At 39.5% G+C, this 16,449-nt stretch overlaps 1 protein-coding gene across 11 annotated transcripts in view; it reads left to right on the plus strand.

Moving 5' to 3' along the window:
* Nucleotides 1–16,449, plus strand: part of PHF20 (PHD finger protein 20) — a 71,420-nt gene that overhangs the window by 11,293 nt on the left and 43,678 nt on the right. For 9 of the 11 annotated variants that reach the window (XM_033074664.1, XM_033074667.1, XM_033074659.1 and 6 more), the window contains 5 exons: nucleotides 1,099–1,227; nucleotides 6,000–6,114; nucleotides 11,952–12,123; nucleotides 12,333–12,417; nucleotides 13,127–13,206. In XM_033074664.1, coding sequence (XP_032930555.1) covers nucleotides 6,032–6,114; nucleotides 11,952–12,123; nucleotides 12,333–12,417; nucleotides 13,127–13,206 — 420 coding nt within the window. In that variant the 5' untranslated portion in view covers nucleotides 1,099–1,227; nucleotides 6,000–6,031. The remainder of the gene's footprint in view (nucleotides 1–1,098; nucleotides 1,228–5,999; nucleotides 6,115–11,951; nucleotides 12,124–12,332; nucleotides 12,418–13,126; nucleotides 13,207–16,449) is intronic. The other 2 variants (XM_033074660.1, XM_033074662.1) reach the window with 1 other exon arrangement.

The raw sequence follows: 16,449 nt of genomic DNA on the forward strand, positions 1-16,449 counted from the left end.
GGCAGCACAGCTACACGAGATGTTGCTGAGGGGATGAAAATTATGTTCTTCAAACCCTGTAATCTCTGGGAGAGAGTGAGACTCTTGTTCAGAGGCTCACTCATGTAACACCTTTTCAGTTTTGTCACCAAGTACTTTGGGAAAGTCTTGGTTCTGCCTGAGGAGCAAATGTAAATTTTTTGCTGGTGTCAGTTCTCTTAATCTGTTTGTATAAACTAGAGAAGAAGTAGGAGACTGAAATCAAGTTCTCAAGTCTTACAGTTTGAGGGAGTGTCAGTGGTAAGGAATCAGCTGCTCAGCGTTATTTTTACACAGATGTTAAGTATCAGTTCAGGATCCAGTTTCTGTGTTGTGTAGCTCAGAGTTCACCTGTGTAGTTGTTAATTGAATCTGGGAAGCTTTTAAAGCAAGTGCTAGCGTATACGTAGTTGAGGATGCTACATCGTACAACTGCATCGTGCACTGGGCTATACATAGTCCAGTGTTTTATTTGAATTGTGTTTTGGATAGAAGAAGAGGGGTGATGTAGTATTCCTTGATATTTGTTGCAGCGTCAGGTCTTCCTGTCCAGTTTAAATCTTTCACATTCCTGCTCTTGTTGCTTAAAAAAAAAATCCCAAACCCAAAAATTTGCCTGAAGATCTAAGCATTGTGGTTTGAAATACTAGTGAGAAGGACATCATCTGAAACTTAGGGTCACATCTGAAAACAGTCACCTATGTGTGGAATGGTACATAAAACCAACATGAGGCAAGAGCAGGCATGCTTGGATGAACGGAAGTTCTTTTTGAGTTAACTTGTTTGGCAGGTGTAGGGGTTTTACGTCTGTCTTTATGTGTAGGGTAAAACACAGTAAGACACACTTCATGGTAGCACTGCTACTGTAGTCAAAACCTGCTAGGCAGAGGGTGTTTTGTCTGCAGACGATAAAAGTCTGTTGTAATCGGCTTCCCATGTCAGTGCCAATACAGTTTTTAAGTGGTGCTTGTGAGACTTCCTTTTAGTCTTTTAGTCTAGGTGCCGTTAAGACTGTATAGTATAAATGGTGTCTGTCAATACTGTTTTGCAGTCTGATATCATACCTTTTCTCATCTGCAGGTGTGTGGTTTCAGCACAGCATGGCTGTGGTCATCCACTTGCAAGGTGTTCCGATTGCGGTGGGGACCATGGACTTCTCTGGATTGACCATTCCCGATGGGGGCGTACATATTGTAGGGGGTGAACTGGGTGAGGCTTTCATCGTTTTTGCTGTTGGAGATGTGAGGCTGGTGTCATGGGTGCAGATCTTAAAAAGTCAAAACTAACTACTGTAGGGTGAAAGAAACCTGATGTGTAAGGTGTGAAGGGACTTAGTTCTTGGCAGTTCCATACGTAGATGAGCAGCAGATTTGGAACAGTGGTGCTAGAGAGGATGGCAGAGTCAGTCTTATCCTTGGACTTTGTGGAATCAGCTGTAAACACGCTTTGTTCTAGAAGGAAACAAAACAAGCTTGTGTTGCTTGTGTAGGAGTGACAGTGCTACTTGCAGTACCCCAGGTCAACAACATCTGTGCTGCATCTCCAGGGAATACAAGACAATCTCTAGCTAGTTGCTTTTACTTCCTGGTTTTGCCAGTGCTTTTTATTACTTCTACCCTGTAGTCTGTGGAATCACCACCAAGGTACTGACTGCCTCCTAGGAATTGGGACAGCAAGCTTCCCATCCAGAATAAAACATAAATTTTCAGTGCGAAGTAGGATTATATTTATGCAAACTGTGAAAGTTGACTGTGCTCCTTTATCAGGTCAGAGAACTATGGGAGTTTTTTCCCACGGTGTTCCTCCTTTTTTTTTTTTTTATTGTATCCTTATGGCAGAGGGAGGAAAATCCCTGGGTTTGGCATGGATACACAAAAGTATGAAGGAAATAGGCTGAATTGTGAAAGTGAATTGCATTTCTTCTGAGCTGCTTATGAAGCAGCTCTGAGACAGAATGAAGTTTGAAAGTGGAACTGATTTCAAGGAAGGGGTTTTGGTGTGACACTTTGTAAAGGAATGGTTTAATCACTCCGCAGAGATTTGAAAAATAGTTTTTGCCGGGCTAGGTGTGGTTTGGAAAAGGCTGCAGTGATTTTGCAGTTTCCACAGAGGAAACGGTAGAGGCTGTTACTAATGAAAGTTTGCCATGACTGCTTGGGTTGCTCTGTCTGATAATACAAAACAAATTTTCAATTTACAGAGGAGCCCACTTCTGTTGGAACTTAGTGATATATCAGGTTTGGGGCTCTGCACTGACAGAGCCTAAAACTGGAGGGAGTAAAAAAAGCTACAGGTGGCAGTATACAGCACCTGCACTGTTAACAGAGCAGAAAGCTTGTTTTAGAAGTCAAAGTGTGATCCCTGAAGGGATCAATATTGATATATTTTCCTCTGCATGGCTCTGAGATAAGTGTACCTTCCTCACTGATACCTGCGTCTGAAAATTTGAATGTTCTTTAAAAGTTTAATTTCCTTATGACTTTGATGGAGAAGAAAAGACTCTCCCTTTTAAATAATATGTATTCTTTCAATAATACAGATTTAGAAACATTTTCTTTTGGAAGTAGTGATTTGTCTAAATCCTGATGTATTTGTCCCTGAAACAGATCTAATCTTCATAGAGAAGTAAGAAGTTTTGGAGAAAAGCTATAGAGCTCTTGGGGTAGCCTAGTCTCCTTGTTTTAATCATGGTCTTGAATACATGGATAAATGTATTCTCAGAGTTACCAGAGCAGAAATCCTGTTTGTGTGTGATTTTAGTACAAACTGATGTTTTCTAGTGAAGAAAAATTTAGGAGAGATGTTCTGGCAAAGCATTCTTACTTCATTCTTATTTCAGTTGTAGCTATGAATGTCTGATCAGTCTGGGGTTGTTAGTTGACAAGCTGTTTTGATGTAGTTCAATGTTTTTAAGCAGTCTGTGCTGGAGAGGACAGAGGCTGAAACATAAAATCTTGAAGTAGGCAAGCCCCTGTGTTCAGTGCTTGCTTTCTGGGAAATGAAGTTACCAGTATGGTCACAGGCGTGCTGGCGAAGTGTATTTCGGCACTGCCTTTTGGCCTGGTTTGTGCAGAGCTGTATCATGGTTCTCAGTAAAAGTTGTCTCATGTTTTCACTCTTGCTCTGTGGCTGGGTGTTCTGGGGTAAAATGATTGAGACCCTCTACTGAGTCATTTATCTCATGTAATTTTCTGCCAAGTATACATCTGCTTGAGAAAGTTCTTCCTGAAATTGGCTGCAAAGCCAGCCTGCTTTCATGGTCTGAGGAGCAGGACTGCTGGGTCACAGTGCAAGCCAGTGGTAGGATGTGGGAGAACCCTAAGCGGCCCAAGTGCTTTAACTTGGGAGGGGAGAGAAAGGAAGACTTGGGAGGAGGGGCCAATGATGAGATTTTTGGACATAACATTTTTTCTTTCTTTCAACTTTGACCTACTGCCTTCTAACATGCTTGGCCAACTTAGTAAAGTGCAGTATGTGTGTGCTTTGACTAATGTTAGTGTCAGCTGACTAGCTGTATTGTGGAATCTGCTGCCTCTGTAAATCTGATTAAATAGTTTTGGCTGTTTTCTTGAGATTTCCTGTGTGTTACTCATTTTTAAAAATATTTGACTGGAACCATAGTAAGACCTTCCTCACCAAAACGGATGTGTTTATAGAAGCCCTGTTGTGTGTCAGAAGATGCGTGTGTTCCTCTCCAGCCCCATGGAGATGAGCTGAGATGAATCCCTTGCATGCAGATGGCAGCTCTTACTGAGGAGGACCTGCAGGAAGCTGAAATAATGTACTGAGAGTGCCTCTGGGAGTGTGTTGGCTTTGCATGTCCCTCCTTAGTGAAAGGGAAGAATAAGCATGCTGGGTAAAGAATCACCTTGCAGATGTAATTTCCTCTACAAGTATTAAGCAGAATGTATGTCTGCTCCTCGCTTGGAGGCATGAAATTCCATTGCTAGTGTGAGAAAAGTGTATTTTAATGATGCAAATCTGCAAAGAAAGTAGTGGCTATTTGAGGTGCGGGTGGATAAACCTCCTAAAATTAAAATACAGCTTTGCACTTACTGCCTTTTTTTTTTTTCCAATTGCTGCATTCTGATGCAACATAAACTGAAAAATCCCAACAATTTTAAGTTTTTCTTAATTTCCTTTCCCAATTAAAAGTTATAGACTCCCACCCCAACCATTAGAAGACTGAGATGATTCAGATCCATGCTGTGTAAACTCAGTCTCTTACCAGATATTACCCTAGCAAATTATTTTTTTTCAGTTCCTAGGTGACTAGAGTACAGTAATTTCACAACTGTAAGGTGCACTGGAATATAAGGCACACTGGACTATAAGGCGCACCTATTTTTTTTTTTCTTTTTTTTTTTTTTCTTTTTTTTCCCCAGCGAGGATCCGCCTCCAACTCTCCACGTGCAGCTGCTGTGGCCGCTGGCTCCCCCTGCACGGCAGTCGCCGGCCGGAGCCACCCGCTCCCCCTGTGCGGCGGCTGCCAGCCGGGGCCTCCCACTCCCCCCATGTTTCTTGCGGCTCGCACTTCCGGGTTGGCAAGTTTCCAAACTTTGTCCACATATAAGGTGCACTTCTGGGTTTCAATCAAAAATTTAGTCAAAAGGGAGGGTGCGCCTTATAGTCGTGAAATTACTGTGTACTTTATCTTTTGCTGTGAATCAGATTTACAGGCAATAGTATTTTTCCCCCATACCTTTGCAGGCTGCTTTAGTAGAGATGAGGATCAGTATAAAAGCACTGCTTTAGAGGAGGGCAGCAGATGAGCTTTCAGTAGAGAAGTTTCTTTGCAGTGTGGTGGTTAAATGGAGGTGGTTGAGCTGTCTCTGGCTAGCCCTTGGCAACTGGCTTGGCTTAAAAGGTGTGGTGAAGGAGTAGCTTTTCCCTATAGAAAAGTTCATATAGTTCATAGAAGCTTTGTGATATTCCTAAAGATCTTTAATTTGTGAACCACGCTTGAAGTTAGAGTTCTTCATGATGTTAATCCTTTTGTAGATGCAGCTCAGTTGATAGCTTTGCTGTTTATGCCTTATGTAAACCAAAACACCAGTGCTTATTTCTTTGTATGTCTCCGTGTTCTTGTAGTGTAAGACTAGAAGGTTTTTCAATTTAACTTGAATCAATTTTGTCCATCTGTAATTGAATCTTCAAGATACAGCCTTACCATAAGGACAGTGATATTGAATAAGACTTACTTGTGGTTTTGGGTCTTGTGAGCTTGAAGACTACAGGAATGGATCATAATTTGTATCTTAAAATTGTGGGAAACAACTGACAAAAAAAATCAGGAAAAATAGCTGTTGACCAGGCTTTTTCACTATGTGTACCTTGAGAGAAACTACTAGAGCAAGATTTCTTAAACTTTTATATTATCTGTTCAAAATAAATATTAATGAAGACTTTTTTAAATTTTCTGATTAAAACGGTGGAGAAATTGGACAAAAGCAATGCAAATATGCAAGCAGTATAGAGAGTCTTCTAAAATTGGTTTTAAAAACTACATTTTTCTAATGTCTTTGACCTGTATTGCACTTGTAGTGATGAGGTGGCATAGTGTTCTAGTGTTTCACTGATGTGGTAGCTGTTGAAAGATTGTGACTGTTTGTTTTGCCCACTTCCTGTTTACTGGATTCCTTGTTTTCACCAAAACCGGGAGGGGGAAGAAAATACAATGAAAGTTCCATCTCATTTGTGAATAAAATTGGATTGCATGGTTCTTAATTGACCTGGAACTTGGACGAATGGACAGAGGCTCAGCTTCACTCTTTCATGGTCCACTAGCTGCCATTTTGTACGTGCTTTTGGAATCACTCGGCACACTATCTCTTGGGAACCTTTGTTTAAAAGATAATTGCCCCCTTTCTGCAAACCAAAATTACAGCGGTCCCTTAACATCTGGCTTCTGGGAATTATAGTGCATAAGCTTATTGTTTGTATGTCTTGATTAGTGATTGATATTTAATTGCATTTTTCAGGGGAATAAAATCAGCAGTGTTGATATTACAAAATGACAAAACATCCTCCGAATAGAAGAGGGATCAACTTTGAGGTGGGAGCCCAGTTGGAAGCCCGTGACAGATTAAAAAACTGGTATATTTTTAAAACCATTCATGTTATATTAATTTTAAGTCTTTAATATCTTAAACATTTTTTATTGGTACAGTATTTAGAGTTGTAGTCATTGGTTTGTAGGAAAGTAGTTATTTTATAAAAGTTTATATACCAGTGATTGAGATGGGCAGTAGATGCTGATATATTGTGCTGGCCCTCAAGAAGTGTACTGCTGTTGTGTTTGGGAATAAGATTGCTCCTAAATCTAGTTGGACTTCAGGCTCTCATTCTCCTGAACTCACCCTTTAAGTTCTGTGCTACACTTAATATTGCAGAGCAGATATTATGGAAGAATAAATTCTTTGAAGTATAGAATATACTTGCTGCTTCCATTCCTGGTGTTGTTGTGAATTCATAGACTCTAAAACCTGATTGAATTTGTTAGGCTGTGCTCTTATGAGGGTGGTCAGCTTTAGAATTAAAGAACTGTGTGGGAAAACATGTTCCATGCTAACAAGTCTGGTCTGGTGCCTATCTTACAGCACTCAGCTGTGAGGAAGAACACTCTTCTTCACTAGCCACTGCATTATGAAGATGAAAAAGAGCCTATAAATCACTTTGGCTAACTTTGAACTTTCTAACTCTGTACATTTGAGGTAGTCAGCTCAAAACTTAGCATTTAATAATTCTCAGTGAATGAGAGATAAAATGAAAATTACCGTAGACTTCTTAAATACAGGAATTAACTTGGTATTGTTTACTCCTGTAGATAACTTCTCTTTCCAGAAATCAAATGTAGTTGATTTTTATTGAGAAGTCTGTGCGGGTTAGGTATGATTGTACTTAAAGCTCTGGAACCTACCAACAGGTGAGGTGTGCAGAGTCAGCACTGAACACCATTTGGACATTTCGGGAGGATGGTGCACTGCCTTAGACACAGGGGATTTATTCTGAAATATCTTGGTTGCATGCAGAGCATGTTCTCTCTCCAGGTACAAGGCATTGGAAGTGTGAAAATGAGAAAACATAGCTCTTTCCATAAAGAATGTAAAATACGAAAAATAAATCCTTTTCACACGTTTATTTGGCTTACCTGTGTAACCAAGAGTTGTGTACATAAGCACTGATCTGAACTTGCCTGTATTTTTGATATTCTTGAGGTTGGTTAGTACAGCAAAAAAAGTAGTCAGGCTTACAAAAAATAAGACCTTAACCTATCTAAATGTAGCCTTTTCAAAGATGCAGTTTGGTGTAGCTGGTGTTTGAGTAAGGCTAATAACTTGTGTCCATGACTATTATCATTCTGACATGTTTGCTCAACAACAGTGTCTTGAGTGTACATAACACTTGCATGGGAAAACTTTGTGGGGGGGAATTCAACAACCTGCTTTACTTTCTGCATATCCCTTGGCTTAAATTTGAATTTTGGATGTGCTGTTTGTTCCATGTTCTTTGGTTTTTGGAAACACTTGATCTTAACGACCTGTCCTACACATAGTGCTTTGCAACTCTGGTCTCACTCTTGGTTATGAACTCCCCAGTTCTGAAATCTTTTAGTTTACTTGCTAAGCTTTGAACCCTGCATTGCGTGCATTTGCATTTTCAGAGTTTCTAAATGAAAATTTTTAAAAACTGAGGGCTTAGCAAAACTATCAGTGCTCACCCACCTCATTGGGTGTGGATTTGTAGAGGACAGCAGACTGGGTTATTTTTTTCTCTGCTGCTTTCATCTGCCCCTGTGTGACCAGGACCACTCTGTGGTGTGGTTACAGTGCAGTCCTGTGGGGGCACAGGATTTTCTGTTTGCTGACACTTGCTTTTCCTAGTGCTAGACCTTTGGAAGTCCAAACCTGTGTGTACTTTTGTTGCTGTATTGGTGCTAAAACAGTCATAAGTCTACTGTTTGGTTAAAGTGCTGGCTTTGATTTCTGTTCCCAGTATCAAATACATCAGTCAATTGATGGGCCACTATTGCCAGTCCATTGGCAGTGGTGCTTTGGAAAATGTTTCATGTCAGAGTGCCATGTACCTCTCTTTCATGTCAATGGCTTGTGCCCCAAATTGCTAGTTAAGGACTTCCAGAGTGTTTGGATGTATTGTTAACCCTGTGAAGAAAAAGCATTGTATGCCAGCAGCATAGTCAGCGTGGAGCCTGCTCCTTGTCAAAGGCACAGTGAATTTTGCATCTTTACTGCTGTCCCAGAGGTTGCTTTGTTGTATTTGGAATCGTAACATGTTGTCAGTGCAGTTGCTGGTGCAGTTGTCTGTCATGTCCTATACTTGGACTCCAGGGAGTACAGTGAGTTGGGTTGATGCATCAAGACTGCCATGAATGATATGTCTGTTGGCCTCAGGTTGCTGTAGGAAGAGAGCCTCTGTTGGTGCTGAAAGGTCTCTTGGTATGTAGTACTGGAGTTCAGAGGATGAAGGAGAGGGACTGCTGCAATAGGGCAGCCCTGAGTGGAGGGATCCCAGAGGGGTTGCTGTAGCCGTGGACATGGTCACACTGTCCCAGCTGAGTTGACTTTCTGAAATCTTTTGCATTGGATCATTTAAACTGATTGGATGCTGGCTAGCTGCATCCTCTCTTACTGAAAAGAGGATTACTGCACTAGATGCCTGCGATAGGCAAATGATGTTACCTTTTGATAACTTGTTGTAATGACACCTCCAAGTTTTTCTGTCTGTTGTCTGGGTAAAATGGATGTGAAGGGGCTTTTGATTCTGGTTAGGGCTCTGGAGTAATACTGAGAGTATGGTGCTACCCTGTTAAGATCTAGATTGTCAGTCCCACAAGTTCAGTTGCTCAAGCTGTCAGGAATTGGTGTAAGTACTGAAAAGATGAACCACTATAGCTGTTGTCCTTCACAGTGCTGGTTCTCCTGGATGCTTCCTTTCTTCTCTGCGTTGCTTTGCACTAAGCTTGTCCCATCCTGCTTCCAAGGGAGTAGGGTTTCATAGCAATTCTGTTTTGGTGTGTAGGAGAAGGGAAACAAACTACTCCAGGGAATTTCCAGATATTTACTTCTTCCCAGAAGACATTGTTTTACATAAACGCGTTTTCATGCTGTCTGCTGTGCTTTGACAGCTGTAGTCTGAAGTTGCCAGTCATTGCTAACCATAGTCTATTCAGTTCTTGGAGTTTTTGATTGTCAGTTAGATTTCTTAGAAAGCTAATGCCAGCAGTTTGTGCATCTTAGAGATTTTCCCTTACTGTTTAACCAGTTCATAAGTCCTTGAAACATATGAGCTTATCATTTCTTTCACATTGAGCTGGAAAACTAGTTGTTTTGCCCTCCCTGTGTGTTGCAAGACATTTTCTCTGATTTCACAGTGTGTAAGATAAATATTTAAATCAGTACCGTTTGGGGTTTTCTTATCCAGGATCAGTTAGCTGTCTTGAATACCCATTGAATCAGCTGAATACTTCCTTTGTGGTTTGGGGGAGGATGTGTTGGGCCACCCTGGACATACCTCAGTTGTACTCTGGGGCCTTCGCCAGGCTTCAACTATTGGCCTTTCACTTTGTGTATCCTCTCATAATATGTTTTTTTATAAACAAGTCTGAATTTCTTTAAAGTTACCTCTTCCCCTTTGTATGTTTACAGGCTATTTGGAGGAAGTGTATGGATAATGCTATATTTCTCTTCTGTGTAGATCTGCGAGCACTTGCACCTCCTGATGTGGTGTGCTTGCTCAGTTCTACAAAAGGTGTGGGAGGAAGGAAGCTTGTCAGTGTGTGGTGTTCGGGGCTCTTGAGAACCTGTGAACCTTTCTGCTTTGCTTTGTAGCTGCCAGTGCTGTCATCTGAAAGGAAGGTGGTGTCAAGGGGAGGTGGTTGTCAGAGTTCATGGATAGGTCTAGCACAGCTTCTAATAAGTTTACTGCTCCAGTGAAGAGTGCTGAGTGTTTACTGATGTTTGTTGCTTCAGATAGAGAAGATGTAGAGACTTTGCAGCATGTTCTACAAGAGCTGAGAGCTCTAGCTCAACCACACTTACTCAAGTAGACTGAAATTTGGTCTCATTGTCAGATGTGCTTTTCTTGATGATCATCTTGACCCCCCCCAAGTGAAGTGGGATAGGTACAGATGGCACTGATGTATGATTCTGGGATGACCGTTCTGGTGGAGAAAGTTCATCCTTTTGCTGGACATAAAGCAGGGAGCAGTCTTGAATCATTGAGTTAGTTGTCTCCTGTAACTTTGGCTTGTCTCATCTCAGTGGTAGGAAGTGGATTATGTTTCCCAAAGTTGGTTATCTGCTTGGACAGGATTGTTAGCTTGATACTGAGTCAGCAGTCTGTCCTTTTTATCAACGTCTCTCTTCATTACTAAAAATCTAGACAAGTCCTAGGGCATACTGCAGTCCCAATGGCAAGAGCACCCTTCTGGCTGCTCTCTTGTTGAGAGGATCTGGGATTTCTTACCTGTTTTTGCTGCATGCAGATTGTAGGGAATTGGATGCTGATTTTTGTCATTACCTGTACTTAGTGATATCCAAAAGTAATCTGTTTAGTAGAGCTAGGTTGTGACTGTGACTATTGCTCCCTCATTAACTTGTGGAGGACAGTGCTTGAGCTATCTAAATATAAAATATCTTGATTGTTACAGGAAGAAATTTCTTTTTTTTTTCCTAAGAAGTTGGTAACCAGTTACAGATGTCCCTGCCATAAGTATTTCCCTTTTGAGTTCCTGTCCTCCACAGCCTTTACTGCATGCACTTTGGTAATACATTAGGATGAACTAATGGTGTAACTTGACATGTGTGGCTAGTGAGTATTAAGCAAGGTCTTAGTATGTATTTGCAATGTTAGTCTCCAGCATTGCTTGTCTGTAACTCTGTGAAGTTATGACTGCACATGTCTTAGATTTCCTGGAGGATTTCAGCTGTAGGTAGATTTACTTTCCCTTTGTGTAGGATTGTAGAATGGTAGCCTGGTTTGCATTTGAGTCTTAATTCTTACATGTCTAGGCTTTACTGTTAGCATCAGGCTTGATCCTTTTGAGATGCCACTTCTTTCTGCCACTTGTTCTGTCTTTCAGGTGTGGTTTACCAGATAAAGAATACTTGTGGATTTGAGTTTTGTCTTCGTTATTCATGGAGGCCTTGCCCTTCTTCCAGAGTACTGAAAACATTGACAAATGGAAATTTTCTCTTGATGTTACTGTTGTGGAAGGGAAAACATTGTACTTGGAATATTACCTTCAGCTGGGATAGTGAAATAGCTGTGATTCTATTGAAATACTTACTGAAGTTACAAATTACCAATGCAATTTAAAGAAATACAGAGTTTACAAGGTCTTCCTGATCAGAAATGTTTGAATTTGACTCATCTCTGATTCCTGTACTTCTAAGAAATTCATATTTAAAAAACCCCAGGATTATGCAGATGAAATTTAACTTTTAGAATCTAAAACTTAAATTACATTCAGTGTGCCTGCTGGATTTTTGGTGTTACCTTGGGTAGATGACTCACGATGGCTGGTGATGGGTATCTGAGAGAATTGAGTGTATTGACCCCCAGGCGTTACTCTTGATAAGAGTGAACTGAAATTATTGATTTTGTAAAATATGACATTTCTAGATAGAGGGAAGGTCTTTCTGACTTCTGAATCTGTAGTTAAATTTCTTTTTCCACCCCAGACTAAGACCTCCATAGTTGTCTCCTTTTACTGCAGCCAGTGTTTGCATTTGCTATTCAGTTTTGGATTTCCTTATGTGCTTTGCTCTGTCATTTTGTAGCATCTTTATTGCTTATACAAGTGGTACGTCACATTAAAAAGATTGAAGGAGTTAAACCAAGGTTTATTTGTATAAAGTGTGAGACAACTTACCTTATTCTTAATTAAAATATTTTAATCTATTTTTAACCAGGTATCCAGCCCACATTGAAGAAATTGATTATGAGGAGGGGAAAGTACTTATCCATTTCAAGCGCTGGAACCATAGATATGATGAATGGTTTTGTTGGGACAGTCCTTATTTGCGTCCCCTAGAGAAAATACAGTTAAGAAAAGAAGGACTGCATGAGGAGGAAGGTTGTGCAGTAAGTAGAAATTAAAGGACATTTGTGTGTGTAACAGTTTAATGTGCGTTTGTATGAATGATGACCTTTAAAAAGCTTCACTGTTACTGTGTTACCTCCTGTGTAAATTTTATGATTTTTTCTAAACACTGGAAAGCTAGTAATTGAAATGTTTTAATAAAGTTGTATGTTTCAGTAATTCTCAGATGAAGACACTTAACTTTTTGTAGGGATTTCATATCAATGATCAGGTATTGGCGTGCTGGTCTGACTGTCGCTTCTATCCAGCCAAAGTTACTTCTGTTAACAAAGATGGTAAGGACTCCTGATTTTTTTCATGTCTAGTAGTCATGTATTTCTAATTATGCTGAAACCTCATTGTTTTGGTGGAGAGATACTATAGCAGATGGAAAAATGCTGTGAAAAATTACATTTTTAACTGTGTGTTTTAGTCTGTCATCAACTTTTTTAAACCTCTTACCTTGTTTATGAAATAAAAACTTTCTGCTGGGATATCCAGTCAGTAATTGCTTTAAGTATGTATATATGTGGGAAGAGTTGATTCCTAAATTTGTTATTGCCTGTAAACTGCAATAAAACCTATTGTCAGAGCTGCAAAACCCCTTTAAAAATCAGAAGGGCAGGAGGACCTGTGAAGGATTTGTTCTAGGGCTGGACTTGCTTTAGATTGTCTGTGTTGTAAGTTGGAGAAAAGGGCTGTGTAATTATATGTTGGAATAGTCCACCAAAAATATTTTGGGGTTTTTTTGTGACTAAAGTGTATCTGAGTAGCAACTCTAAGATTAAACCTTGACACACCTTTATTTTGACCAGAATTGTTCTGGATAACTTTGCTGTGTCTTCCTGGCCATGATCAGAGCTCTGTGTTTAGGGTTCTAATGACACAGATGAAGCAACTTTCATCTAGAGCCAATTGTGCAGCTGGAGTATTGGAGCTGTTAGCTGATGCTGTGTTAAATAACTTCTGACTTTTGAGCTCTTGTGCTTTGTTTTCATATTTTAGGTACATACACTGTGAAATTTTATGATGGTGTAGTTCAAACAGTCAAAAACATTCATGTCAAAGCTTTTTCCAAAGATCAGGTAAGTATGGTGTTTGTGCAGCTAGTGTATTCTTAAATGAGCAGTTCAAGGGGCTAGGATAGTTGGTGAATTGTAAAACGTGAAATTAATGAAAAACCTTTATTCCTAAAATACAGTATATCTGAAATGAAGTCCCTTAAAATGAAAAGGGGACTTCATTTCCCCTTCATTAAGGGGAATCCCTTAAAATAAAATGTGAATTTTTGTGATACGATTTGCAAAGCTCTCAGGTTCTTTACATGCACCTCTTAAACTAAAGAAGTCATAGGTATGTAAGTAAAACAGATTTCTAAAAATTGTTGGAAAATTCAGAATGTATATACTGAAGCTAGTGGTGGCAAGGTTTTGAATCATGCTGTGATTTTTTTACCTGTTCGAGATTTTTAGATATGTATGTCTTAAAAATAAAGGACTGACAACTATAGAGTGAACAGAAACTAGTCTTTCCTAAACTAACTGCTTAGTATTCATGAGACTTCTAGGGAACGTGGCTATTAATCTTTCACCTCATAACTTTGAGAAAATCAGCTTTTTTAACTATTCCTCATTTTCCTTCTGTGCTTTGACTGTTTTCATCTGCTCAATGCAGTGGTTTCAACCTTCAGTTCATGATAGAAAGTAGTAGTGGTCCTTTACATTAAAAAAAAAACAAACCACAAACCCAAAAAGCAACTCTCCTGCTGATGGTGAGAAGGGAGATGTGCTGCTCTGTACTTCAATTTTCCTGTACAGGCATGTAGGAAAGGCTGACCAAGTTCTGATTGTGAGTAACTTGGTTAAAACTTCTTTGATACCTGCTTCAGAATAATTTTCATTACAGGCAAGATTTTAAGTTTGATCTCTCACCGCACATTCCTGTGTGGTAACTGTAGCCTGTGGGGTTTTTTTGTCATGTTCTCTGCCATTAGTTTTCTGAAACTTTAGGTTTGATCAAAGAAATTGACTCTGTCCCCCCAGCACAAGTCTTAAACACAGATTCCAATAATGAGTGTCAGTGGTACAATCTAGATTTGTCACTGTTGTGGAGAGGTATGCCAGTCCTTCAGATATCTGTATCTGCCAGACTGGGAGGGAACACTGTTTCATGTTTGCCATAAATTGCCCTTAATAGCTTTTAAATGGTTATCATTATGTGTGGTGGAAAGTTGACTAACACTCACAGGTGAACTACTGCAGAATCTTTTATTTCTGTGAGAAATTTTTAGATGATATTTAGTGTTAAATAAATGGAGTCGAACAATCTGAAGAAATATTCTGCATAAGAAAACAAAAATATTTTGTTTCTCCATTAGGAAGTTTCACAATTCTTCATAGCTTTGGAAAGATTCTGAAAGAAGATGAAAGGAGTTTTTGGTCTGGTTCTTTTTTGTTTTCTTCTTTTATCCTTTGTCCAAGAAGATTTCTCTTAGCCCAAGAGAATCTCCTAAGTTATGATAGAACATTTTTTTCTGTCCTTTAGCATAGAAAAGCATAAAGTGAGAATTTCTTAGTGAACTCTATTTATACCACCTGAAATAAAGTTTAAAAAAAAAAAATACTTGAGCCACTGGAGTGCTCAAGATTCAGAAAAACAAGTATAGCAGTAGTGTAGCAGCATGTTGGAAGTGGAGGGGAGGTGTCTTGTTCCTGTTCTTCAGGAGGAGAGATTGAAGTCATGAAGGCACACATGGCTCATATCTTAGTACTTGTTAACAAAACAAACAAAAAAGAGGGGGGCTCCAAACTACACAGTTCCTAAAGGGAGCAACATAAGCTGGTCATAATTTCTTTAATTATAGTATTAGTCTGTCCCTGTGTAGAGGGTGTAACTGGCTGTGTTGAACAATGATGATAAAATGCTGATGACCTGTAATAGTGTGAATGTGCCTTTGCAAGGACACGCAACTTCTAAGAGATCAGTAACACCAAGAGGTAATTCAGACATACTGTGTTCATGATTTAGTTGCTTGAGAATATTGTGACTAACATGTCTTATGAGTGCTTCAGAGGCACATACTTGATTCAAATCAGATGATTTTGTGAGCATCAGAAGTGCTGAAATATAGTTGCCTATAGTTGAGTTGTATTTTGAGATGGTAGATTTTTATTTGTTTGGGGTGGGATTTTTGTTTTGTTTTGGGTATGGTTGGTTGCTTGGGTTTTGTTTTTTTTTTTCTTCCTGATGTTTGAGTTGCTGCTGAAGCTTTTACCTCAAGGAGAATACAAACAGAATACAAACTTGATGGTAAAAGGGGTGCTCAGACATGTGAAAGACTTCCTTCCTATTTACCTGTCTTTTCATGAAATTGATTTCAGCAATTTGATTTCATGTTTTTAAACTGACTTTTTTTAATCACATCTGTACCAAGTACGGTTGAAGTAATATCACAGAGGGTGAAGTAGATTGCATGTTCACCATTTTAGTGCAGCAGTATTATTTCTTAAGGCAGTGGTCTGAAAATACATTAAAAGGTATCACTTCACGTAAACCACATATAGACAGAAATATTAGGGTGGAAAGAGGCAAAATGTAATGCAGTTCAAGGAAATATTGAGTCTTACGTGGATTATCAAAATTTCATATAGCTCAGATCACCTGTTCCAATTCCTTTCTTCAAGAAGGTGTTGGGATATTTAGCCTTTCCTGTCCTCTGATCCTGGGTCAAAGTTGAAGATTCTTGTGCCCTGTAGAGCTGTCTGGGAAGGAGCATGGTTACTCTTTGATGCTTCAGTTAGGCAACAAGAAGCGAGAAGATAGTTGAATTAAAGGCAATGTTGCCATATGACCAAATATAAGTTATTAGTTAATGTGCAAAGCTAGAAGGCTTCTGTTCTTCTGGGACAGCCTGTATGTAACAGGATCACTGGAAGGGGAAAAAAACCATAATCAGCATATATCATTCTCCCTGCCCCTTCCCAGTGGTGTAATACAAAGCCTGATCACAAAAGGGGGAGGAAGTAGCAGGGAGCTGTTGATACAGGGTCTTCTTCCTGGTCTGATGTTACCCAGTAAAAACTATGGGGAAATGGGCTGGCAGTTGAACATTGCCTCAGTAGTGTGCTGGCTAGGGACTGTTAAGGATTTTCATGTCCTCTCATGCTGAACACAAATTACAGAATAAATTTTAAGTTTTGTTTTTAAATTTAAATGTTTAAATTCTAACATGACATGGTTCCTGATGACTTTGCTGATTGCAGTTGCTTTACATGACTCTGCTTACCACTATCAGCAACAATGATTACTGCAAGCAAACTGTGTATCTG

The sequence above is a fragment of the Catharus ustulatus genome, chromosome 17, assembly GCF_009819885.2.
Source record: "Catharus ustulatus isolate bCatUst1 chromosome 17, bCatUst1.pri.v2, whole genome shotgun sequence".
Lineage (NCBI taxonomy): Eukaryota > Metazoa > Chordata > Aves > Passeriformes > Turdidae > Catharus > Catharus ustulatus.